Here is a 24,874-nt window from a genome sequence, read left to right as displayed (position 1 = left end):
AAAGTGATTGTATTAGTTCATATTCCTACTAACAATGTTTGAGAATTCCTGTTTCCTTATTCTCTTGATCTTCTCCACCTTAAGTTCTTGATATTGTCCAACTTAAATTTTTGCCAATATGGTGGAAGAGAAGTGCTCTCAAAGTTGGTTTTTTGGGTTTTTTTTAAAGATGTTATTTTTCCTTTTTCTCCCAAAGCTCCCCAGTACGTAGTTGTGTATTTTTAGTTGTGGGTCCTTCTAGTTGTGGCATGTGGGGCGCCGCCTCAGCGTGGCTTGATGAGCGGTGCCGTGTCCGCACCCAAGATTTGAACTGGCGAAACCCTGGGCTGCCAAAGCGTACCGCACAAACTTAACCACTCGGCCACAGGGCCGGCCTCTCAAAGTTGTTTTAACTTGCTTAGTAAGATTGAGCATTTTTCCAGAAATTCATTGTCCACTCAGTTCTTCTCTTCTGTGAATTACCTGCTCATATTTTTAACTCATTCTTTGGGATAATGTTGTCTTTTTCTTATTGATTTGTAGAACTGCTTTATAAATTCTGGACATTAATCATTTTTCTATAGTATGTGTTTTTGGTGTCTTTTCCCAGACTGTGCCGTGCCTTTTAACTTCGCCATGTCCTCTCACCCACAAGTCTGTAATGATAGTGTCGCATTCGCCCGTCTTTTCCATTATAGTTGATGCTTTATTGCAGTCATGTTTACTAGATCTTCCTCTAATTGGGGTCCTAAAAATATTCTCCTGTATTATTTTTTAATAGTTTTAAAGTTCTGTTTTTCACTCTTACTCCCATAACCCATGTGGACTTTAATTTTAAAATATGACTGTGAGGTTTTTTTTCACGTGGTGTTTTCCCAATACTGTTTATTGATTAATCCATTTCTTCCTTGTTGATTATAATGCCACCTCCATCATATGCCACGTTCTTATATTTGCATGAACCTTGTTTCTGTCCTTTGTTTTCTGCTCCATTGATCTATTTATTCATTCCTAAACCAGTGCTACACTATTTTCCCTACTATATAGCTTTATTTCCCTTTAGATGTTTGACTGGTTATTGTTGGTATATAAAAAAGGTATTAATTTGCATCTGTCTAGCCATTTAATGTGTTTTCTTACTTACTTGTAGTTTTTCAACAATTCTCTGAGTTTATTAGTCAGGGTAAAGCTAATTGCTTTAACAAAATCTCAGTGAATAAAAGCAGTAAAGATTATATCTTGTACGTGTCACAATCCAGTGTGAGGTTACCTGGGGCCTCTGCTGCATGCTGTCATTCAGGTAGACGGCCTCTTCATCTCTTGGCTTCATCTTCTCTTAGGGCCTTGGAGTCCTCCACTTGATCCTCTGAAGCCAGCCAGTAAGAAAGAGAGAGAGAGGAAATTGAGACAGACGGACACACAAACAGAGAGATAAAGATGGATGGAGGCTCTCTCAGGACATTTTTAATGGACCAGCACAGAAGTAGCATTTGTGGCATCTGTCACTTCTGATTGGCCAGAATTCAGTTACATGGCTGCAAGGGAAGTTGGGAGATGCAGTTTCCTGTGTACTAGGAGGAAAAGGCAAACGGTTTGCTAGATGAAGTGTCCTTTCCAGTAATTACGTCTCCTTGTACGTTGTCTTGTTTTCAATTTTACTTTATCAACCACAGTTTCCATATCTGTGTTGAACAGTTGCTATCAGTTTTTTCTTTGTGACATCGTGGGACTGTTTCAGGTGTTTCACACTGAATGTGCCTGTCGTCTTCCATTCCTAGCTTTACGTATGTATCTGTGTATGTATATATTTTAACCAGGAAAGGCTTTTGCACTTTATATATCTTTGGCATCTTTCAAGGTGATTTTTTTTCTCTTCTTTTATCTTTTTTTCCTTTATAACAACTTACAGAAAAAAATCCTGTAACAATTTATAGTCAAGGATTTCCTACTGCTGAACTATTTTTGTACTTCTGGATTGCATACTTGGTCATGTGCATTATTTGTTTAATATATTGCTTGGTTCAATTTTTAATATTTAATAATTTTGCCTGTTATCCATAGGAAGATTCGTCCACTGTAAGAACAGTGAAATAGATTAGTGGAACAATAGAGAAAGTGTGGAATTTAGTGTTAGATAAAGGTAGCTTTTCAGATCGGTGGCATAAAGAGATTTTCTTAAAAGTTATGGATAATATTCATGTAATATTGGACTTTGGAAAATCTTTATTAAAATGACATCAAGGCCAGACTCTGTAAGGGAAAAATTGAGAGATTTGACTTCATAAAAAAAAATTTTTTAATTTTATCAAAAATGCTATAAATGAAGATGACATGACAGTAAAAAGTCATGATTTGAGGAGAAAAAATGCTTATAAAGCCTTAATGCCTTAAGTTTATAAATGGCTTCTATAAATCACTTAGAAGATGCACAGTACAATTAAAATATGTGCAAAAGATGTAAGTAAAGAATTCACCAAAGAAGAAACCACGATATACAAAAAAGTACATAAACATAAATGTACATAAAAATGCTCAACTTTATAATCAGAATTGCAAATTAAAATAATAGTGAGTACTCTTTACTTGTAGGGGTTTGAGAACAAAGTCAGTGTGGATGAGTTTGAAGATATGTACTTTATGTTGCTGATAGGAATGTAAATTGATAAAAATTGTTTTGGAGGGCAATTTGACAGTGGATATTGATATTTAAAATATGTATTTAGTTTTATTTAACACTTCACTTTTGGAAATGTATCCTGTAGAAATATAAAATTATGTAAAAACACATAATGTAGAAGCTGCTTATTTGACTTGTAAATGATCAGTTTTTTAAAAAGTTGGTTATGATGAATTGTAAAAAGTACAGTAGTCCCCCTTATCTTCAGGGGATACATTCCAAGACCCACGGTGGATGCCAGAAACTGTGGATAGTACCAAATGCTATATATACTGTGTTTTTTCTCAAACATAACATACCTGTGATAAAGTTTAATTTATAAATTAGGCACAGTAAGAGATTAACAATAACTAATAATAAAAGAGAACAGTTATAACAATATAATGTGATAAAAGTTACCGTAGATCTTAGAAACCTCAGCATATGATTTTTTTTTCTTATTGAGAACTTTTACCTTTTCACTTAAAGAAAGCACTTTATGGCTTCTCTTTGGCATATCCGAATGCCAACATCACTACTCTTATGCCTTGGGGCCATCATAAGTACAGTAAGGGTTACTTGAACACAAGCACTGTGGTACCATGACAGTAGATCTGATAACTGAGAAGGCTACTAAGTGACTTACAGGTGGGTAGCACATGCAGCCTGGACACCCTGGACAAAGAGATGATTCACCACCCAGGTGGATGGAGCAGGACGGCATAAGATTTCATTACATTACTCAGAACGACACGCAATTTAAAACTTAGAAATTGTTTATTTCTGGAATTTTCCATTTAATATATTTGGGAAGCGAAACCTCAGATAAGGGGGGACTACGGTATACACACATATGTGAGACATTTTATTTGAACTTTATGGCATATAAATGAACATTCATTAGTCCTTTGATATAGTGCCAAGGCCTTTTATTTGAATGTGATCTGTTGATTGGAGTTCAGCATTGTCTTTCTTACATAAACCACACTATCCACAATTTCCCTTATTATTTCTTTTAAAGTGAAGCAAAACACTTGCAAACCATGTGAGTATGGAATCCTTGTAGAGTTTCATGTTTTTAACAGGCTTTGACAATTCTCTTCTGCACTTAATTAAAAAACAAGTCTTTAAGTAACTCATGTTTAGCCTGTTTTTCTAAAACTTTCAACTTAGTTTTCATTAAAACAACTCTCTTTTAGCACTCGGTTAATTAAATATTAAATTAAAGTATGTAATTATAAATGCCAAGTACAAATGAACTAAACAGGTTGAGAACACAACTGAATTTTGGCAAGCAAGTAACTCACCTTTCGGGATACAAGTGCAAAAGTTATAGTAACTCCATTCTGTGAATGAGGTAGCTTTATTCGTGCTGACATGAAAAGATGTCTACAGTGTTTTAAGTTAAAAAAAATTTTTTACGCAAGTTGGAAATAGTATGTATATAAAAATTATTTGTGTTTGTTTATCTGTACAAGGAAAATCCTAGAAGGATATAGACCCAATGTGAACAGTCGTGGTCTTTGGGATGGTATCTTGAGAGAGTATACTTTCTACTTTATGCATTTTTTAATTGCTTGAATGTTTTCTAATATTATTTCTATTTAAAAGGAAAAATGCTGTACAGCAGCCCTAATGCTGATCCTCAGCTGTAGCCCCAACACAGATCCACTTGATATGGAAATTCTTCCATGTATTTTTACCATGAAATTCCCTTTAACCAGGTGTGGTTAGGATGGGGAGGTTCATGCTTCTCTTCGCTGTGTCCTCCTCTGCATCCCATAGATTTTTTATGCTTCAAGTGTGTTTCTCTTGACATTTCCCCACAATGATAGAGAATTTTACAAATCACGCTGGTGGAGTCCTTTTATAGGGATTTTAATAGAAGGAAGGTATAAAATGCAAGGCTTAGGTTATATTATTGATCATAGAAACTTCTTTTTTTCCTCAAATTTTCTTTTATGTTATTGATCATTTTCTTCCATATATCCTTTAAAATAATTTTACAAGTTCAGAAATAAAATCCTCATGGAATTCTGATTGAAATTGGCCTGGTATAAATTATTTTGCTGCAGTTATATCTTACATTTTTGTTTCTTTAAATCTTCTTTAAAATAATTTCATAACATTTTATAGGACCTTTTTAGTCTTCCTGTACACCATACTCCCTTCTCTCTTCCGATTACTTCTACGCCAGTTGCAATCTCCACTTATCACATTTACCTCAAATTCTCTTCCATTGTCTTACTACTTACATTCTGGCTTCTGACCCTCTAGTTTGACTAAATCCGGGTTGCCTTTCTTCATTTTCATATTCCTCAGCTTACTGGAACGCATAAGATAGTTCTGGCCACTATTCTTTTTCTCTGTCTAAAGCCCTGTTCTGTTTCTCTGTCTTCCTTTAACTGGCTCCAATCCCTATTTCTCTGTCTTCCTCATTCGTCCATAAGATCTTTGTCGTATTAATTTAGATCTCTATCCAGTGCTGTCTAATAGAACATTCTGTGATGATGGAAATGATCAGTATCTGTGCTTTCCAGTACAGCAGCCACTAGCCACGTTTGACTGTTGAGCACTTGAAATATGGCTAGGTGTGATTGAGAAACTGAGTTTTAAAACTTTTTATTTTAATTAATTTCAATTGCCATGTACAGTTAGTGGCTGCTATATTGGACTGCACAGCTCTCTGCAGTCTTTTAAAGGAGGAGATCCAATCTGTGAGTCTGTGGGTCATTGGTCAGGTTATTCATTGGAACGTGAGTTCTGGGCATTAACAGTAAACTTCCTCCTTTTGATTAGAATTTACCCATAAGTTTTGTCTTTTTTTCCAGATTTCCCATTAGAATCTCCTGGGTTTCAGGCCAGGAGATGATTTACTTCATCACTGTATCTACCAGTTTGTCTATTGCTCACCAGTTCAGCATGTGGGAGACTAGGTCCATAGTCTAGTGAGGCCTTTTCCTCTTCCAGAATTATACATCAGCCTGCTGTGTAGTTCTGATTGGAATCCAAAGTTGAACATACTTTGACTTCTAATTTCCATTCATTTATAGATTATAATCAGTTGGAAATTACATAAATTACATATTATAAGTTACAACATGTCCTAATCAGTTGGAAATGCCATTCTTTGTCCTGCCGCTTGGCCGTGAGCCTATTTCATAACCCCTGTTTGGACATAGGTATGGTGGTATCTGAGCCTTGTAGTGGGGTAGGTGTAGGAATAGCTTCATGAGCATATATTAATTTGTTTCACTTTAAGTATCACTGCATATCTGTGATGGGCCAGACGCTACGAGGTATGTTATAATTCTGTTATCCCTTATTTTTATACTATATCTACCTCATTTTGCCTACTAAGAAACTGAGGCTCAAGAGGTAGGATCGTCACTTTGTTAATGGTAGAATAACTGGCCTGCTAGGTGCAGAGGTAGCATTCAAACTCACCTTTGACTCCAAACCCTGTGTTTTTCCCCCTGTGCCACACGGATGCCCATTTGGCTCTCTTCCACTTTGCCTGAATCCATAACTGCCCTTTTCCCCTCAATCAGTTACTGATATGGGTGAATTGTCTTCTTTCTTTTGCTGAATGCCATCATGATACCATTAACTTCTAAGTATTTCTCTCTTGCAATCATAGTGAATATGTCTTCCACACATACAATGCTTATTTCCTCTCTATACTTTCCCCTGGAATACCCCATATGAAGTTCTTTCGCCTCTAGTATTCATCTGCCTAAGTCCAGCATAGACACCCCCCACCTTTTTTTAAAGAGATTGGTTGGGTCACCAGACACCTCAGAATCCCCCATGTTGGAAAATGTCTGTAGTCTTCTCCCGTCAGTCTTCTTTTACTCAGCATTACATCAAGTATTGTATAAAGCTGCCATTTGCCTGGTGTAAGGAAAAGCTTTAGTCTCAGTAAGAGGGAATATAGTGACCCTGAGTGATGGATACAGGAAAGGAGGTTCTAGGAGAGTGGCTGAGGGAACCAAAGTAATTGTACTTCTGCAGAAAGAATGAACAACAGTGTGTATCTAACAGAGAGTAAGTGCACAAAGCCCTCTCAGGCCTGGATTGAGAAAGGGGTGCAAATAAGAGAAAATCCACAGCTGTGTGTAGGAGGGATGGGGGCTCTCCTGGAGTGGAGGGTGTATTGGAAAGAAGAAATAGGCAGATGCATAATGTTTTTTGCTTTTCAATTTTGTGCTGACCTAGCCTGGAGGCAGCTTTTCTTTCAACAGATGGGAAACTGTTTTGGAAAAGGCTGTATCTAATTAACCGAAAAAATGCTAACATGTGCAGTTCCAAAATAATCCCTAAGCACATCAAAACATCAAAATTACTTACTTGTCAAAATTTCTTACTGAAATAATCACTGTATTTTGGAAGCCCGATCATAGCCTTGAAAATCAAGCACATATTCTCTAGGAATTACTCCTCAACTAAGCTAATGAGTTTGATTTCTGTTTTTCTGACACTTTTCTACTAATAATCCATATCATATTAACTAGTCCTTCATTATATGCTGTATTGAAGTTTTGTGTGCACAAGTTTTATGTCTCTCCTTAGAGTTTAAAAAAGCGAGATGGACTCGTGTCTCAGATCTTTCTTTTCCTCTACCTCAGGGTGCTGGGCACCTAGGAGTAGGTTCTCTGTGGTGCACTGTACAGGCTGACTATTGTGGTGTGACATGAAAAGGACATTCTCATTTTCCTTTTTTTGAGATCATCTTTTAAAAAAGTTTCCTTTCCACCTTACCTCAACCAGTATCCTCTCCTAAAAGGAACAGGTGTCTATTCTATAAGCAGTATTTTTCTCGATGATTAACACTGACCTCCAGATTTCTTCTAGACACTGAGAAAAAACCCAATAATTTTTCTCTGGTCCCTGACAAAATCTTAGAAGTTGTTGAGTATTCTGTCAGCATTCATTCACTCAACAAAGTGCTGCCATCGTCCTAGGCACTGGATGAAACAGTAAGAAGAATAAGAAGTAAACATTTCACCCCTGCCCTCAGGGAGCTTTGAGTCTTTTGAATGCCAGTGCAGAATGGGGTGGAGAATGTAAAGACTAGAGGCGGGGAATCTGTAGTCAGGATCTAATTGGTTGTTCTCAAGTCCTTATTTTCTTGGCATTTAGCTTTATCTTCATCTCGATGCCCTACATTTTACCTGTTTCCCCATCACCTCCTCCCCGTCGCCAACACATATACCTTCCTCTATCAGCTCTCTTCTTTCTTTGTGCTTTCTTTGTATTTTGTTCATATTGCAATTTGAGAGATGTCATCCCATGTACATTTCCCCCTCCTTCTCTCAGTTAAATTTTCAGTTTCTTCCCTAACAGTTTTCTTTCTCCTTGCAAAGGGAAACTAGAAGACATTTGCTTTCTTGATATTTTTCAGACTGGGAGTCTTGGTATGAAATCAAGGAATTATCTCCAAAATGGTTCGTTGATGAAGAGGAAATATCCCAGAGGATAGTACTGGGAAGACTGACAAGTCATGACCTCGAATGCTCCAGTTTCAGGGGACCTTGGAAGTATGAGGGTGAATTTGAGCGATATCAGGGAAGTCAGGAGAGGCATTTCAGGCAAGTGACGACTCTTCAAGAAATTTCTGCTGTGAAAAGAGATAATGAATATAATAATTCTGAGAGAAGCATTCTCTTGAAGTCAGTACTTTTAACACAACAAAGAGTTCCCACAGTAGAGCAAGTACATAAATTTGATATTTATGATAAAATGTTCCCCCAAAATTCGGTTCTAATTGAACATAAAAGACTACATGCTGAGAAGGAATCTTTGATAGGTAACAAATGTGAAGAATTTAACCAGAATACATACCTTAGTAAAGATACAGGAATTCCTCATGGGGAGAAATCTTATGAAAGTAATGATTATTCAAATCTCTTCAGTTTCCACTCATTACTTACTCAACATCAAACAACTCATTTTGGAAAATTACCCCATGGACACAATGAATGTGGTGATGCCTTTAGCTGTTACTCGTTCTTTACTCAACCTCAGAGAATTCACAGTGGAGAGAAACCATATGCATGCAATGACTGTGGAAAAGCTTTTAGCCATGACTTCTTTCTCAGCGAACATCAGAGATCTCATATTGGAGAGAAGCCGTATGAATGTAAGGAATGTAACAAAGCCTTCAGACAGAGCGCACACCTTGCTCAGCATCAGCGAATCCACACTGGAGAGAAACCCTTTGCATGCAATGAATGTGGGAAGGCCTTCAGCCGTTATGCCTTCCTTGTTGAACATCAGAGAATTCACACCGGGGAGAAACCATATGAATGTAAGGAATGTAATAAAGCCTTCAGACAGAGCGCACACCTTAATCAACATCAGAGAATCCACACTGGAGAGAAACCCTACGAATGTAGTCAGTGTGGAAAAGCCTTTAGCAGACGCATAGCCCTTACTCTGCATCAAAGAATTCATACAGGAGAGAAACCCTTTAAATGTAACGAATGTGGGAAGACCTTTGGTTATCGCTCACACCTTAATCAACATCAGCGAATTCATACCGGAGAAAAGCCCTATGAATGCATCAAATGTGGGAAGTTTTTTAGGACTGACTCACAGCTTAATCGACATCATAGAATTCATACTGGAGAAAGACCTTTCGAATGCAGTAAATGTGGGAAAGCCTTCAGTGATGCTCTTGTTCTAATTCATCATAAGAGAAGTCATGCAGGAGAGAAACCCTATGAATGCAGTAAATGTGGGAAGGCCTTCAGTTGTGGTTCATACCTTAATCAGCATCAGAGAATTCATACTGGAGAGAAGCCCTATGAATGTAATGAATGTGGGAAGGCTTTCCATCAGATTTTGTCCCTTAGGCTACACCAGAGAATTCATGCTGGAGAAAAACCCTATAACTGTAATGAATGTGGGAATAATTTTAGCTGTGCCTCAGCCCTCAGGCGCCATCAGAAAATTCATAATAGAGAAACTCTCTGATTATTACAAGTATAAAAAAGAAAACATTCAGTCACCTCTCAGTCCTTATTAAATAAATATCAGTGAATTCTTTGGTTAGTAATTCTGTGAATGTAGCGCATATGAAAGAGCCTTCAGTTCGTGAGCATCCCTTATTTGAGATAACCTGGGTGGTAGACATCTGTTACTGTTTGATCTGTTCTATGCCCCATTTGAGACTTACATCACCCTCAGTGCATATGATGCTGATGAAACTATTAATCAGGGAGGCAGTGGATTGGTCATAGGCTGGCTGATTATTTTCCTCCTAGTGATTAATAAGAGATTGGCAAATGGCCCTGTCTGGACCAGTAGAGCCATATAGAGATATTGTCATGGGTAGTAGGAGAAGATCTTTTTCTTTCTGGCATTGCAAGTTTCAAGGATTTAGTAAGGTTAAAAACTCACCAGTAGCCTTTTTGCTACTCCATGAGGAAAGTCTTCCCAAGATCTGTCCAACACAGAGAAAATGCACGTGAGACACAGGAATCTGATGACATTGTTTTATCTCCTGGATCCAGTCGTGCCTGAAGTCTACACCATCCTTTACTTTTTCATTTTTGTGATCCAATAAATTTCCTTTTTTTGCTTAAGTTAATTTGAGTTGGATTTTTGCCTCTTGGAATTAGAGTCCTGACTCATTCACCTCATGTTTGCTATACATGTGAGAAAGCCTTAGACTTTTGTACGGCATAATTATTTACCCTGAGGAGAAACCTTATGATATAACAAGTGTATGAAAGTTGAATGCACAGCCTTTGTAAAGCTGAGAGAATTGTTGTTTTATTTGTTGATAAAAATTAATTTAGTATTTATTAGTCTGTTTCACAATAAGGATGAATTTTAAAAATTCACCTAGTAAAACTCCTTAGTAGGCTCTCCTGTAAGGAGTTAAAGTCATTTGTGGCAGTGACTCACCAGAGGCCTTTAAAGAAAGAATGGCAAGCTGAGAGAATAATGGATCCATCGGTTTAATGAATGGCTCTTCATCTTAAAGGAATTATTTGACTTTCTGCTTTCAGTATGGGTTTAAATATATTGTGTAATGGAATACAATAAGAATTGTAAACGAGGTCTTCTTTTGTGGGTAGATTGTAAACTTGGCTTAAGAAGTTTATTGATAACTTCTTTAGAACTAAAGATGGCAGACAAAAGACATGGCTGGCAGACAGAAGGGTGAACCATTTTCAATTAATGGTCAAAGTAAAGCAGTTGGAGCCTGCAATTTTTAGGGAATAAATCATGACCGTTCTTCGGGGTAATGAGGAACTTGAGGGCATGGAGCAGTCTATTCCTGTTTGATCTGAGTGGATGGAGGGAGGTAAACTTTGATGATATGGGAACATGGCCTCCTTGAACAGTTAGAAGTGCTTAGAATCTTGGGCATTGTCTCGAGAGCATCTATAAAAACAGAACATATGAATTAGAAAAGAGTATAGGATTTATACATGTGCATGGAACGAAACAATGACTACTGCTTTCGTAGTTGCTTTAATAGTCAATTTATACTTACGTCTAATAAAAATCTGAAAGTTATTTTTCTGAAATATTAAGACAAATTCCCTTTAAACCACTTACACTACAGATTTTGTATGATTGAATACTTCAAACTTGAACTGAGACAAATACAGTGATTATAAAACACTGCCAAACTTATATACATATAATCTAAAATGTATTAATATCACAAGCTAAATTCATATCATCTTTTATTTATTCTTATATTTCCTGGCAGTATAGGGATACTTATTTTAATACTTTAATACTTTCTAAGGGTTGAGTAATAACTTATTTCGGAAACCTCCCCAAGGTGACAGTAAACTCACCAGGCCTAAAGGGAAAAGAATAATGACTCAAACCAGTGAAGAGTCTGAATTATTCAGTAACTGATTCTTGATCTAAATATGACACCTGATTTCTTCCTCTAAGGTGACATAAACCCAAGCCACCGATTGATTCTCTGTTCTTACAGTTCAAAATTTCAACAGTAATGTTGATAGAATCTTTCACACTCATGCCTTTAGCATAGGTGTTTGAACTTTACAATCTGGTGTTTCTCTTCACAATGAGGTACTAAATTTTGTTAATCTGCAACTATACAATCCATTGTCTTATTGTGATTTCCTGACTTGATCTCTTAGCATTATTAAAAATTTATGCTTATTAGTATCTTGTAGTTATTAGGACCATCTAGAGATTTCCTGTCCCAAGAGATGAGGGTTTGCGTCTGTTCAGCTGATTCTCTTTAGGACATGGACTAGTTTGTTTAGAACACACCGGTGAAACCCCTTCTACTTGGTTATTGGATATGATCAATGGCGATGAACTGGTGGATTCCTTTTTAATCTGGTTATTATGCTGAACATGTCTTTCTACCTTGTTACAGTTTATGCGATTTTTGCTCACCATATTTAAGAACTTTATCTATTCTTGATTAAGCAGGAGGTTTGTATTTGTGTGTATGTGTTTTTAAAAACTGTGTATAGAGTGTCTGCTGTGTGCCAGGCTTTGTTCTAATCCAGGTATTGGAGATACAGAGTGAACTAAACAGACAAAACTCCCTGCCTTTGTGCAGCTAAGTTCTAATGAGGAAGACAAACAATAGAAAGTATGTATCAGTAAAATATATAAATGTAAGAGAGTAAATTCTAAGGAGAAAAAGAGGAAGGATGACATAGGGGACCAGGTTGATACTTTAGATTGTATGGCCAGAGAAGGCCTCTTTGGAGCTTGACTTTTGATTAAAGACCTGGGAGAGAGAAGAGACCCACCTATACACACTGCATATATAGACACACATTTACATGCCTCCTATACCCCATGAGAAGGAAATCCATATATGTGTCTGTATATGTAATCCATAGATGTAAATACATATATTTTATACTTTGTACTTACTAAATTCATTCCCATATTTTATTATATCTATGTATTTGTGAATTACATTTTAACATTTTTCTTTTTAATCTCAGAAATTCATGACCTTTTACAATCTTAACACATTTTTTTTCTTTTTTTTGAGGAAGATTAGCCCTGAGCTAACATCTGCTGCCAGTCTTCCTCTTTTTGCTGAGGAAGACTGGCCCTGAGCTAACATCTGTGCCCATCTTCCTGTACTTTATATGTGGGACGCCTGCAACAGCATGGTTCGCCAAGTGGTGCCATGTCCACACCTGGGTTCCAAACTGGCAGACCCTGGGCCGCCAAAGCAAAACGTGCACACTTAACCACTGTGCCACCGGGCCGGCCCCTTAACACATTGTAATTAATTAAAATGTATACATTTTTGATGCTCAAGTTGTCAGAACTTAGCCACTGGGGCCACTTTAAGCTAGCTCCTTGCTCCCTTCAGTACTGCTCTGACATCTGTGCAAGCATCCTTACTTTCTGCAATAATAGGATGTTCCGGACCCATCCTCAGTGTTTCCTGCCCAAACTCATGAAGTTAGCTACCTTCCAAGGAATTTAGGGAGGGAGAAAACAAGCATATATATTCAAAAGAGGATATGAGGGCTGGCCCCGTGGCCGAGTGGTTAAGTTCACACACTCCACTTCGGTGGCCCAGGGTTTTGCCAGTTCAGATCCTGGGCGCGGACGTGGCACAGCTTGTCAAGCCATGCTGAGGTGGCATCCCACATGCAACAACTAGAAGGACCCACAACTAAAAATACACAACTGTGTACTGGGGGGCTTTGGGGAGAAAAAGGAAAAATAAAATCTAAAAAAAAAGGATATGAAATCAGAAATAGAAGTTTCCCTTTTAAGAAAGGAAACCATTTTTCTCAGTAAAAGGTCTTGCTAGCTAGACTTGGAAAGAGTCTGAAGTAAGATAGCATTTTCCTTTATACTCTATTTTCTGTTTTCTGTCATTTCTGTTGCCCAAGAAAAAAATGGCCCAACTTCACAGTACAGTTCACTGTAATAAGAAGTAGGTATTAGTTACCCTTTATAAAACCAGAAGTTGTGCCAGGATTTGTAAAACATTGTTTCAGTAACTTAAAAAAATGACCATTTGAAAATTAATGATAATTTGACACTGCCTCAGTTGATAAGTGAAAAGGAGGTGTGGCCAAGCTTCTTCAGATACGTCATAATTCCACTTGTTCTCTCCCCTACAGAAGGCTTGCTTTCTTTTTAAATGTCTTTCGGACCTCTCTTCCTGAGCAAACAATGCAAAGCTTTGTGTGCAGAGTCCTGCATTCTTTTAGTAGTTACTGTATTTGGATGCTAGGACTGCACATAAATTTTGGGCAAAATTGCTGCCATTATGATTGGGTCCCTTTTAGAGACAGCTGGAAAAATGTTTCCTTTTTAGGACATGATTTCACATTGATTTCTAGTTCTTACTTAGCATATTAATTTGCTGTACCCTCCTAAGATCTTCTGCTTTATTCATGAGGCTCAAGACAGGGAGACAGTAGATTGTATGGTGGAGGAAAGCAGAGTCCTTGAAGCCATGAGGTGAGGGTACTTTAGTGACAGGGGAATGAGTCACCCTCCTGGTCAGCTTTCCTGAAAGCATTTGCATGGTAATTCCTCACGTATTCTTCCAGAAAGTGTGGAAGTATCCGCTCTTTTGATTATTGGCACAAGTGTAGGTATTGGAGTTAGACCTTCATAGGGATGTCAGCTTCTTTAGTTAGGAGAACTGGAAAAGGTGATTATACTTGTCTCAGGCTCAGTGTAGTTATCTGGAAAACTGAAATTCCAGCCTTTCAAGTTTTTTTTGAGGATTCCTTGAAAGGATCTAATATCTGTAAACAGTTAACATGGCAGTTATTAAGGATGAAATCAATCAGGAAGTTGAATTGCATGCCTGAGAGCCAGCTGCTCATGGGAGACAGAACTGTAACTTCAGCGCCTGTGTCCTGCCTCCCAGTATATGGACGGAGTCTGAAACAGCGCGCTCCCAGCCCCGCTCTCTGATGCTGGGATGGGAACTGCGGCTCCAGAGTCGGTCGGACTGTTCGGATATTTGAGGCTGTTAGAACTCTGCCTTCTATTAAGATAGAGGCCATGAAGAGTATGGCTCTTGGTTTTTAAAATTTGCATTTATATTTTTGGACCTCAATTCATAGTACATTATCAAAATTATTTAGTCGAACACTTGTTTCTTCGTTCTTTCCTATTCTCCCCCATAGGTATGCACACAGGTATGTTTGGTATGCATCCTTAAATGTGTGTATATCCCTTATCAAATAAGACGCGTGTTTGAAATTTACATTAATGGTATTATGCTATAAAAGTGTCATTTTTGTTTCTCCTCAGCACCGTTTTTTAGATCTATCCTGTGCCTCTGTGCACAGTGCTGTAATGCTATTCATTGCTTCTAAGATTTGCTTAGTAATTCATAGTATATATTTACTACTTTCTACTTATTCTTTCCTGCAGTGATGGATACACTCCTGGCTGCCACAAAGAACATCCTAGTATGTGTCCTCTTGTGGACCTGAACCAGATTAGAATATTTACCCTGGAATATTGGGCAAAGGTTTTTTTGCACGGTTTTACCACATACAACCAGATTATTTTCTACAGTAGCTACAACTGTTTCCATTCTCACCAGCAGCACCTCTTGCTCCGTCCTTGTAAACACTTGATATTATCTTCCTTGGATGTTTTAGTTTGCATTATTCTTGACTACCGGTGACTTGGAGCATATCTCCACATACTGCTCAGTCATTTGGACTCTCTTTTTATCAGTGTTTTTCCTCATTTATCTCTTATCAAATAGGTCATCAAATCCATTCATAAAAGTTTGATTAAAATTGTTCTTTAGGCTTTTTCTCCTTTTGAGGGGATGTTTTTATACCATTTCAATTTATCAGATTTATTCAAATTTTTTGTTCTTGTGCCAATTTTGGTATTTTATATTTTTTAGAAATGTATTCATTTTGTCTGCATTGTCAAATTTGGTTGCAAATAGTGATTCATAAGATTCTTTTATTCTTCTTCTGACTTCATTTGGTTTCTTACTCATTTTCATATTTGCATCTTTGCTCTTTTTATCTGCCTTGACAGTTCATATAACTTATTGATCATTGATCTTTTAAAAAACCTATCTCTTGGTTTTGTTATCCTCTTCTCTTATTTCTCCTAATTCTCTATAGATTTTTGCCCTTTATGTTTATAATTTAATTCTTTGAGTGTACTCTATCCCTCTTAATCTACATTTTTGAATTGAGAATTTAGTTTTTTGTTGTTCCTGATAAAGGCACTTAAAGCTGTACATTTCCCTCTACTACATAAGTTGTGTCCTACAATTCTGGCATTTAGTGTTTTTGTTGTTATTCATTTCCGTATTTTGTAATTTACTTTAGGTGCTCTCCTTTAACTCAAAAGTCTTGGCTATCTTTTTATTGGTTTTTGATGCTACTGCATTATAGTCAGACATTTGTATTGATTCTTTTATAGCCTCATATGTGATCAGTTTTCATAACTGTTACATGTAAATTAAAAAAGTCTATGTTTTCTGAGCTTTGGGGTATAAATTTCTCATCTATTAGGTCAAGCCATAAGACTATTGGATCTTTATTAATCTGAGAGTTGGAAAATGATATCCCAGTGTAGCCTTTTTCTTATTATAAATGAGTCTGGACTTCTTTTCTATGAACTGTTTATATCTCTTGCTCAATATTCAGTTGAAAAGTGACCTTTTACTTATATAGTATGGAAATTAGCATCTTATGATATGATTGGCAAATACTTTTTTCCAGTTTATTTGTTTTTTGAATTTGTTTACAGTCCTCTTTTGCTATGCAAAATTGCTTTTTACGTTATCTAATTTACCAGTATTTTCTTTTAAGGCATCTGAGTTTTGATGCATGTTTCAAAGGCCCTCTGCATCTTGAGATAATTTAAAATTTTTCCCATGATTTCTCCTGTTACTTTTGTGTTTTCATTTTTTTACATTTAAGCTTTTTGTGCAAAAACCTAATTTTACCCCATATGGCCACCCCATTTCTCAGATCCATTCACAAATAATCCATCTTTTCCCACTTGTTTGAAATGTCACCTTTAGCATATACCAAGTTACCAGATGTGTTTTGGGTACATTCATGTATTTCCTATTCTGTTGCATTAATTTGTTTGTTCAAGTCTACTATCTCTAATTTTTTTGAGGGGGAGGCGGTTTTGACATCTCTAGCCATAATTGTGACTTTGTCTATTTCTTTTTTGATTCTATCAGTTTTTATGTGTTTTGAAGCTCTTGTATTAAATGCATAAACATTTGAGATTGTTATGTACTCTTAATTGATCCCCTTCTCATTACAAAACTACCTTCTTTGTCCCTAGTAGTATTCTTTGCTCCCAAGTCTACTTTGTCTGATATTAATATACCCATTCTAGCTTTCTCTTAATAGTATTAGCATAGCATATCTTTTTCATCCTTTTAACCTATTTTTGTCTTTCTATTTAAAATGGGTTTCTCATAGGCAGCATACAATTGGGTATTGTTTTAAAAATTCAGTCTGAAAATTTCTGCTGTTTAATTGGGGTATTTAGACCATCCCCAATTAAAAAATAATTATTGAGGTGAAATTCACATAGTATGAAATTTGCCATTTTTAAGTGAACATTTTAGTACATTCACAATGTTGCACAACCACTATCTCTGTCTAGTTCTGAAATGTTTCCATCTCCTGAGTAAAACTCTGTACCCATTAAGCAGTCTCTCCTCATTCGCCCCTCTCCTCAGTCCCTAGCAACATATCTGCATTCTAGCTCTATGGATTTATCTATTTTGGATATTTCACATAAATGAAATCATACAACATGTGACCTTTGTATCTGGCTTCTTGAGCATAATGTTTTGCAGGTTCATCCATGCTTCATCCCTTTCTATGGCTGAATAATATCCCCCTGTATGTATATGCCACAATTTGTTTACCCGTTGATTTGTTGATGGCCATTTGGGATAGTTACACCTTTTGGCTGTTGTGAATATTGCTGTCATGAACATGCACGTACTTATTTCAGTTCTTTGGGGTACAGGCCAGGAGTGGAATTGTTGAGTCAAGTGGTAGTTCTATACTTAACTCTCTGAGGAACTGCCAAACTGTTTACTGTAGTGGCTGAAGCGTTTAACATTCCCACCAGCGGTGTACAAGGTTTCCAATTTTTCCACATTTACTTTCCTTTTTAAATTCACACTAACACTTACTTTCCTGTTTTAATGATAGCCATCCAGTGGATGTCAATTGGTACCTTATGTGGTTTCGATTTGCATTTCCCTAATGACTAATGATGTTAAGGGTCTTTTTGTGTGCTTGTTGGTCATTTGTATATCTTCTTTGCAGAAATGTCTATTCAAGTCCTTTGCCCAAATTTTAATTGGGTTATTTGTCTTTTTGTTGTTGAGTCATAAAGAGTTCCTACATAACTCTTTATATATTGGAGACTAAACCCTTATGGTATACATAATTTGCAAATATTTTCTCCCAACTGTAGGTTATCTTTTCATTTTCTTGTAATATCCTTTGGTGCACAAAAGTTTTTAATTTTTATGAAACCCAATTTACTTACCAAATGACGTGTGAACAAAAGGGATCATTATTTCTGTGCCCGCTTTCTCTCCCCTTCCTTTGCCCTGCCAGCTGGGAGACACTGAGAATTTTAACATCCTCCTTTGTCCCAAAGATGGAAACTACTTGTTCAGGAAGGCAGAGCTATCCCACGTCCTAGACTGCTCACCCCCAGACTCTTACACGAGGGAGAGATGAATATATGATATTTAGGTCACCGTATTCTGAAGTCTTTATTATATCAGCTTAATCTACACCCTAACTTATACAACTCCAGTGTGCCATACAAATTTTACCATTTTCTGTTTGCGCCATGATGAAGGTTGAGAAGTGCCATGATTTGGACCAATTTTTATTGGTCCCTATTGCGAGCCCCTCCTCCTCAATGTCGTTGCGGGGAAAATCCTTTCCCTCCAGGTATTTAGCTTATTCTGGTCCCAAGACATACACTGAAGACCCTTAATTCTTGCCGAAAAATTGGGCATATAGTGTGGGTGTTGGGCGTAGGAAGCCATTGCTTTGCCTTGGGCGGCACCTGGGGTAAAGGTTGGTGGGCCCTGGTGCTGGAAGCCCCCAAGATGCCCCCTCCTCCAGTCCCCCAGGAGCCCAGCACCACAAAAGACTGTACCTGCATCATGGGTTGCCCGGGCACAGTGAGTGAGTGTTTTCTCGAGGGCTCCCTTCCTAGTTGGCAGCCAGGAGCTCCGCCTCCCCCAGGAAGACATTTTCGTTGTGTCCGCAGCACTCACAAGTCTTTTTCTCCAGCTCTGCCTGCTCTGAGACAGAGTGATATTAGGGAAACGGAGCGTCCCAAAGTTCATCTTACAGCCTCTGAGCCCCGTTATAACGCAATGAGCTGCCACAATTAACATCATCTGCGGGTCCCTTGGCTTGCTGTTCCCCTCGGACGAGCATCACCAGAGCGCTCCTCTCCCACGACGATGCTCCCAGCTCTGGGGCTTCCTGACCACAGCACCTTCGCGCTCTGCTGGTGGGAGGGTCTCTGGAAGCCTCCCTCTCCGCCCTACGGAGCTTCCTCCTTTCCACCGCTGCCCGGCGCCCTGGTCCCTTCCCTTCCCGCTACGCCCCCGCTCCGTGCGGGAACGCCGCTGCGCAGCCCTAGCGGGCTGAGCGGGACCGCGGGGCGGGGCTTCGGCTCCGGGGCGGGGCGCGGCGGGGCGGGGCTTCGGCTCCAGGGCGGGGCGGGCGCCCCTCGCGCGGGTTACAGCGCGAAGCGCCGGCTTCTCCCTCCTGAACTACCAGCCCCAGAGCCCTTCGCCCGAGCGTTTCCGGCCTCCCCCTTCCCCCAACTACATTTCCCAGGGGCCACTGCGGCCCAGGCGGTCTGGTGACGCGACAGCGTGCGTAGCTAGCCGTGTTAGGGTCGGCTAGGCGCGTCTGTGCGGTCCCGGGCCGCTGGGTGCTGCGACCCGCTGTTGCGGAGGGGCCGGCCTATGCGGGCCCGCCAGCGGCTGTGTGTCCGTCTGTGTCCGGGCTGCGTGTGAGGGTGTGTCCCTGCGTGCCCGGTTTGTCAGGTCTGTGTCCGTCCGCCGGTGTGTCTTGCAGGCTGCTGCTTAGAGCGTGTGTCTTTGTGACGTGTTGCTACGAGGGTTGAACGTGTGAGGCCGTGATAGCTTGCTCGTGGGCGCCTGCGCGTGACCGTGTCGTGCGTTACCGTGTGTGTGAGGGAGACCGTTGCGGCCTTGCGCCTGTGACGCGGTCACCAGCCTGGTGAGGTGGTGTGCCTCTGTGGCTTGCCGGCGTGAGTGCCACTGGGTAACGCTTAGTGACCTAATGATAACCCGGTGTTTGTGAATAGGAGCATTTCTTTCTCTGCCTCAAATAGTGGCTGACTTTGCCGCAGGAGGAGGGCGAGTGTCTGAAAGTCCTTCGGTGGGAGGAGCCTGAGCCTTCGTCTTGCGTGCGGCGCCTCGCCTGGAGGTGGGCGCGCGCCGGCGCCGGGGCCCGTTTGCGGAGTGCGATAATGGCCCTGCGCGGCCGGCGTTTTCTAGGGTCTCTGATCTACGGCTGTGAATCCCCCCTGCTGCTCCCTCCTTTCCCCCAATAGTCTTAGAGAATCCCTGAAAAAGTGATCTTTGGAGAGAAGACAGGAGTTTCAGTCTCAGAGTGAAGGTTCCCAGCACCAAGATTCTCCTGCGTGGCGGACTTGGTCTTGTAATGAGAATTCACAAGTGTTTCTCCGTGTGACCTACAGAGAAGACAGCGGGAGCACACTCCGCTCAAGGCCACGCTGGCTTACTCAAGGAGGGCTCGTCTCGGAGTCAGAGAAACCTCGATGCTACGCCGGGCTCCACCCACAAAGCGCGTGACTTTGGATGTTACCTTAACCTCTTTGTTTCCATCATCTGTAAAATGGGGGAAAATACTTAACATTGCACTTTCCTTTTATGGTTTTCTTTTTTTGAGAATCAAATGAGATAATGATATATACAAAGTTCTTACCTAGTTATTAGTATTAATGTCATTATTGCTATTAGACTTATTAAGGTGATTTAAACAATAAATCCTTGAGCATCTCTGGTGTGTGCACCCCCTGTTCAGGAGAGAGTAGTGAACTCCATCCCCTAGAGCCGAAGGCAAGCGCTGTGGCAAAATGCAGCCATTTTCCCAGGGATGCAAGCTGCTCCTTGGTGTCTGAGGGACTCAACCCCAGTATTATGGCGGTTTGGGGGGAATAAAGAATAAAGAATCTTCGTGTGTATCAAGAGTCAGAGAAGGAAGCAAGAATGAGTCTCGAATCGTGTGTTGGGAAGCTGCAAGACAGGCCCGGAGCCTTCTATCTCCTTTTTCTTCCTCCAGACTACAGGACTCTGTGCTTCTTACCAGAGGAGCGTGAAGGAAGAAGTTTGCATCACTTAAGCCCTAAAGCCATGGCCCAGATGAGTTGATATCTTCCCTCTTTCTTCAAATAACCTATGCTCAACATTTCGTCTAAAGTTTGCTATCCTAACAGGCTTCTCTGGGCAATGGGTCCTCGGTTCCTCCCACTCCAGGGGGTGAGAGGGCTGAAGCTATGATCACAAATTACCCAATCCCCACTCTTATTGTCCCTGCCCTCCGCACCCTCTCTTCACATACTCAGGAAATTATTCCACACATCCAGGGAACTCAGTGCTCTGCACAGCCGTGATGGTACAGAAATACATGCCTGGAAAGGAATTGGAAAGCTTTGCAACCTGTAGTATCATGTAGAATATTTATCAGCCTATGAGGCACGGGCACTGGCCATCCGGGAAGACGTAGGCCAGGGATGGAGCAGGACCTTGGAAGCCCCCTGCTAGATCTGATATTAACCCTTTAGTTTTAGGATTAGGGGAAATTGGGGTGGGGGGGGGTGTCCCAGGATTTGAATAGGTCAGTTTGGGAGGTGGTTGGTGCAGCAGCTGTTTATCAACAGTCTGTAAGCCTGCAAGATGGACCATTCTCTTTGCATTTTAACATTTCTGAAATTGGGATGCCTTTTTTTCAACCAGTATTGCCTTCAATTTGATGAAATACAGTAACATTACATCATAAATAGTAGTTTTGTTTTGCTTTGTTTGCTGACGAAGATTAGCGCTGAGCTGACATCTGTGGCAGTCTTCTTCCCGTTTATATGTGGGTTGCTGCCACAGCATGGCTGATGAGTGGTGTAGGTCCACACCCAGGATCCAAACCCATGCACTTGGGCCACTGAAGTGGGGCATGCCAAACTTAACTGCTGTGCCACGGGGCCGGCCCCTAAATAGTAGTTTTTAAGACCAGAACAGAGATAGTTCTGAGAGACCTGACGGGCCACCTGCTTTAGGAGGAATTTAGAAGGCTTGTGATTGGGGCCTTTAGCACAGAGATGTGGGTTAACAGGGTAGGGATTTGGCAGGAAACTGATGGGAGATGAAGCACAGGGTTTGTTGTTCCTGAAGGGTCCAGTTTAAAGTTGAAGCAGTTTGAGTAATGACCATGTATGTGCAGTTCTGGGTCAGCCTTAGCAGCTCTCTGTTCATCAGTGTAGTGTGGCCCATGGACAGTCACGAGTAAGGAGCTGATCTCCTTGACTTGAAGTGTGGGGACTCCCTGGAAAGGTTCCCAGAGGTCCTTGAACTCTCAGAAGTTGTATGTACGATGTTGCATATTGGGGCCTAGGTATATTTTTCTAGGGATCAGATCCAAAACTTGACTTAGATTCCCAAAGAAATATATAACCCATCTCAGTCAGGCTGTTATAACAAAATACCATAACATTTATTGCTCACAGTTCTGGAGGCTGGAAGTCAGATCAGGTTGCTAGCATGGTTGGGTTCTGGCCAGGACCCTCTTCTGAATTGCAGACTGGCAACTTCTCCTTCTAGCCTCACGTGGACCGAAGAGAGTGCTCTGCTCCCTTCATTGCCTTATAAGGGCACCGGTCCCATTCCTGAGGGCTCTACCTTCATGACCTAATTACCTCCTAAAGACCCCACCTCTAAATACCATTGTATTGGGGATTAGATTTCAACATAGGAATTTTGAGTAGATAAAAATTTAGTCCGGGGGCCAGTCCTGTGGCCAAGTGGTTAAGTTTGCGCACACTGCTTCAGTGGCCCAGGGTTTCGCCAGTTTGGATCCTGGGCACAGACATCGCAGCACTCATCAGGCCATGCTGAGGCAGCATCCCACATGCCACAACTAGAAGGACCCACAACTAAAAATACACAGCTATGTACCGGGGGGATTTGGGGAGAAAAAAGAAAAATAAAATCTTAAAAAAAAAAAAATTCAGTCCTTACAATCCCCGAAGTGTTAAGAACCCCTGGACTAGAATCCCAAGACTATAAGGACTAGCAAGGGTGTTTACAATAATCTTGCCCTAAATCAGTGCCCTACAATGAATGCATAGCCGAGTAATTTATGGTTTGTGCATATCATAGAACTCTGTGCAGCCATAAATTATATTTAACTGCTCAACAATTAGTTACAATTGAGTATAGACAGGATATTAGATGATGTAAAGGACTTATTGTTAATTTTGTTTGGTGTGGTGCCATTTTGTTAGGTGCCATATTTTACAGGTGTAACCTGAAATATTTCGAGCTGAAATGTCATATCTAAAGTAGTTCAACAAAATAGGCATAAATATTACACTATGTGAACAGTCATTAAACATAGGTGATGATTTTGTGCTTATTCATTGCTCTCCTTTGTATATTTGAAATATTTTACAATAAGAACGTTTTTAAAAAGCATAAGTAGATTTTTTAAAAAGACTTTATTTTCTTAGAGCAGTTTTAGGTGCACAGCAAAATTAAAAGGAAGGTACAGGGAATTCCCATATACCCTCGGCCCCCACACCTGCCAAACGGCCTCTGATTACCTAAGCTGCTCTCTCTGGACTCCATATGATTTTCTTGCAGTCTGCACAATCCCCACTCATCCTGCCTCTTCTGTGAGACTGCACATGAGGTTCCCTTTACCTAAAATTAAACTATCTGTCACTCTCTTCCCAGTTCTCCTGGCGTTTGTTTAACCTGTCTATATTTCTCAGGGAAGGCTGCAGGCCCTCCCCAGAGCTAGGTCAGGTCCTTCTGCTCTCCCAAAGGCTTCTATTACATTAAAAGCATTTATCAGAGTGACTTTTTCTATTTAAAATCTTTTCCTTGAGATTATACATACTGTTTGTAACATATTAAAAAATACACAGATGTAATTTTTATTAGAACTCAGGCGCACACAATTCCTTTTTATCTCCATCTCTAATCCCCTCAAACTCACTGTGTCCTTAAGTTTGCGTCTCCTTGTAAAAAATAAATGTTATTTTTTGTTTTTATTTTTAGTTTACACAAACAATATTGCACCATAGACATTTCTTAACTTCTTTCACTGTTGCAAAAACCATGTTCAGTTCTTTTATTCGAACTGCTCCATAACATTCCATCAAATTTCATTTGCCCATTCCCTCAGTGATGGATGCTAGATGGCCTCCAATCCCATCATCAAACACCACCCCTTCAACAGCACAGCAAACAAGGTTTGATTAAAGTTCTTTTACATATCTCCTATGGAAATGTGAAATTTTCTCTGGGGTATGTACCCAGGAATGGGATTGCTGTATCCTAGGGTTCACTTATACTTAATTATTCTCGCCAGTAGTGTGTAAGAGTTCCTCTTAGACCACTACCAACACTTGGCATTATCCAGCTTTCTCACTTTTCACAATCACATATGTATAACTTGGTGTCTTGTTTAAATTTTATCTATTAAAAAGTTTGAACATCATTTCTTTGACTTGTTAACTATTTGGTTTTCCCATTCTGTGAAATGACTTTTCATATCCTTTTCTCATTTTTTTAATTGAGGGTATCTACTTTTTTCTTTTTGATTTTTGTGGTTTCGTTGTATATTCTAGTTAATAGTCCATTTGATAGTTATGTATTAATGTTAGACGTTGCAATAACTTCTCTCAGCCTATCATTTTTTCTGGTAACTTTGGGGTCCTTTACTTAAACATTAATTTGGTGTAGTAAAAGCCATCTTTAAAATTCTTCTTTACTTCTTATTTGTGCTTTGTTGGATCTTGTTATAAGGTCTCTCCAACTCAGGTCACAAAAAGATTCTACAAGATTTTCTCCCATTAGTTTTATCTTTCACAATTAGGTTTTTATTCCACCTGGAATCCTTATTTGTATGTGGCACAAGGTAGTAACCCACTTTTATTTTTCTTATGTAATGAGTTGGTTTTCTA

At 39.6% G+C, this 24,874-nt stretch overlaps 1 protein-coding gene, 1 long non-coding RNA gene and 1 other non-coding gene across 11 annotated transcripts in view; 2 read left to right on the top strand and 1 right to left on the bottom strand.

The window, feature by feature from the left end:
* The window catches only part of ZNF527 (zinc finger protein 527), a 48,532-nt gene extending 38,303 nt beyond the window's left edge, over nucleotides 1-10,229 (top strand). For all 8 annotated transcript variants that reach the window (XM_070224236.1, XM_023651325.2, XM_001494162.6 and 5 more), the window contains one exon: nucleotides 8,040-10,229. In XM_070224236.1, coding sequence (XP_070080337.1) covers nucleotides 8,040-9,613 — 1,574 coding nt within the window. In that variant the 3' untranslated portion in view covers nucleotides 9,614-10,229. The remainder of the gene's footprint in view (nucleotides 1-8,039) is intronic.
* Nucleotides 7,872-20,522, bottom strand: LOC106782140 (uncharacterized). Of its 2 annotated transcripts, none has more exons than XR_001378986.3 (3): nucleotides 18,785-20,522; nucleotides 10,040-11,032; nucleotides 7,872-8,255 (listed from the first exon to the last, which is right to left on the bottom strand). It is a non-coding gene; the product is annotated as an uncharacterized lncRNA (long non-coding RNA). The 2 variants fall into 2 exon arrangements; XR_001378987.3 differs by having other exon boundaries at nucleotides 7,872-8,252; nucleotides 18,785-19,612.
* MIR9091 (microRNA mir-9091) lies at nucleotides 14,438-14,568 on the top strand. Its single transcript, NR_128114.1, is given in 1 exon segment — nucleotides 14,438-14,568. It is a non-coding gene; the product is annotated as a microRNA mir-9091 (primary transcript).
* Nucleotides 20,523-24,874: the final 4,352 nt, after the last annotated feature.

The sequence above is a fragment of the Equus caballus genome, chromosome 10 (assembly GCF_041296265.1).
Source record: "Equus caballus isolate H_3958 breed thoroughbred chromosome 10, TB-T2T, whole genome shotgun sequence".
NCBI lineage: Eukaryota > Metazoa > Chordata > Mammalia > Perissodactyla > Equidae > Equus > Equus caballus.
This window is presented reverse-complemented; position numbering and strand designations above follow the sequence as displayed.